Source organism: Penaeus monodon, chromosome 31, assembly GCF_015228065.2.
Source record: "Penaeus monodon isolate SGIC_2016 chromosome 31, NSTDA_Pmon_1, whole genome shotgun sequence".
NCBI classification, from domain to species: Eukaryota; Metazoa; Arthropoda; class Malacostraca; order Decapoda; family Penaeidae; genus Penaeus; species Penaeus monodon.
In genome coordinates this window covers 18,684,167-18,685,018 of record NC_051416.1, presented here as the reverse complement: position 1 = coordinate 18,685,018, position 852 = coordinate 18,684,167, and the positions used below count along the sequence as shown (strand labels likewise).

The following is an 852-nucleotide window of genomic DNA, read 5'->3' as shown; positions in this document are numbered from 1 at the left end:
GCTAATCCATCATCAACAACATTACAAAGCAGAATATGTCCAAACAAAAGAAAAGAATCTCGCAAGCACGACTCCCGAGGCCCTCTCCACGCCGCTCACCGCCTGGACGCTGTAGGTCTTGGTTCTCCCCGCCGTCTCCGGGTCGGGGACCGTGACCACCACGGTGCACACGCCGCAGCCCCCTTCCCTGCACAGGGCCTTCGTCCCGGGGAGCTTCACCCGCTCGCGGAGGAAGTCCACCAGGCGAGTCCACGGGGGGATGCCGGCGCCCACTGCGGGAGGGAGGTTTGGGCACGGGGTCAGTGTGTCAGTTTGTGGGCACTGAGTTTGCATAGTGTAGCATTGGCTATCGTTGGCGATTGGTTTCTAGGGGTGTATTTGGTTTAGTGTTATTGTAGGACTGAATATCATTGGCGATTTGTGAGCACTGAGTTTTTATGTTGTAGAGTCAATGAATATCTCTGGACTGTGGAAGAACTGAATGTTAGTAGGTTTGTGAAAAGCCACGCATCAAAATGTATATATAGTAATAAAATATGAAATATAAATTGAAGATATAAAAAGATATATAATAAAACAATATTTACTTCCAAACAATAAACAACCTTGGGTATCAACAGTGAATCATGAGATGCGTTTATTCTCAAGAATGAATTAATTCAATAATTATGCACGAGTTTACTAATACTTACCCGTGTAACCGACGTCATTAACGGTAAAAGAAACCCCCGGACCGACGTTGGGTAGGGAGCCGGAGGAGCCATGTTCCTGGGGTGCCATTCTGCTCTTGGCACTTCTCCACTGATAAAACAAACCTGCAACAGGGCAGGGCATACGATGACGTAAGTATTG

The 852-nt window shown here is 47.7% G+C and overlaps 1 protein-coding gene across 1 annotated transcript in view; it reads right to left on the bottom strand.

Moving 5' to 3' along the window:
* Positions 1-834, bottom strand: part of LOC119592911 (indole-3-acetaldehyde oxidase-like) — a 1,691-nt gene extending 857 nt beyond the window's left edge. The window contains exons 1-2 of the mRNA XM_037941803.1: positions 693-834; positions 100-272 (exon numbers count right to left, since the gene is read on the bottom strand). Of these exons, the coding sequence (XP_037797731.1) occupies positions 100-272; positions 693-834 (315 nt within the window). The remainder of the gene's footprint in view (positions 1-99; positions 273-692) is intronic.
* Between the last annotated feature and the right edge of the window lie 18 nt (positions 835-852).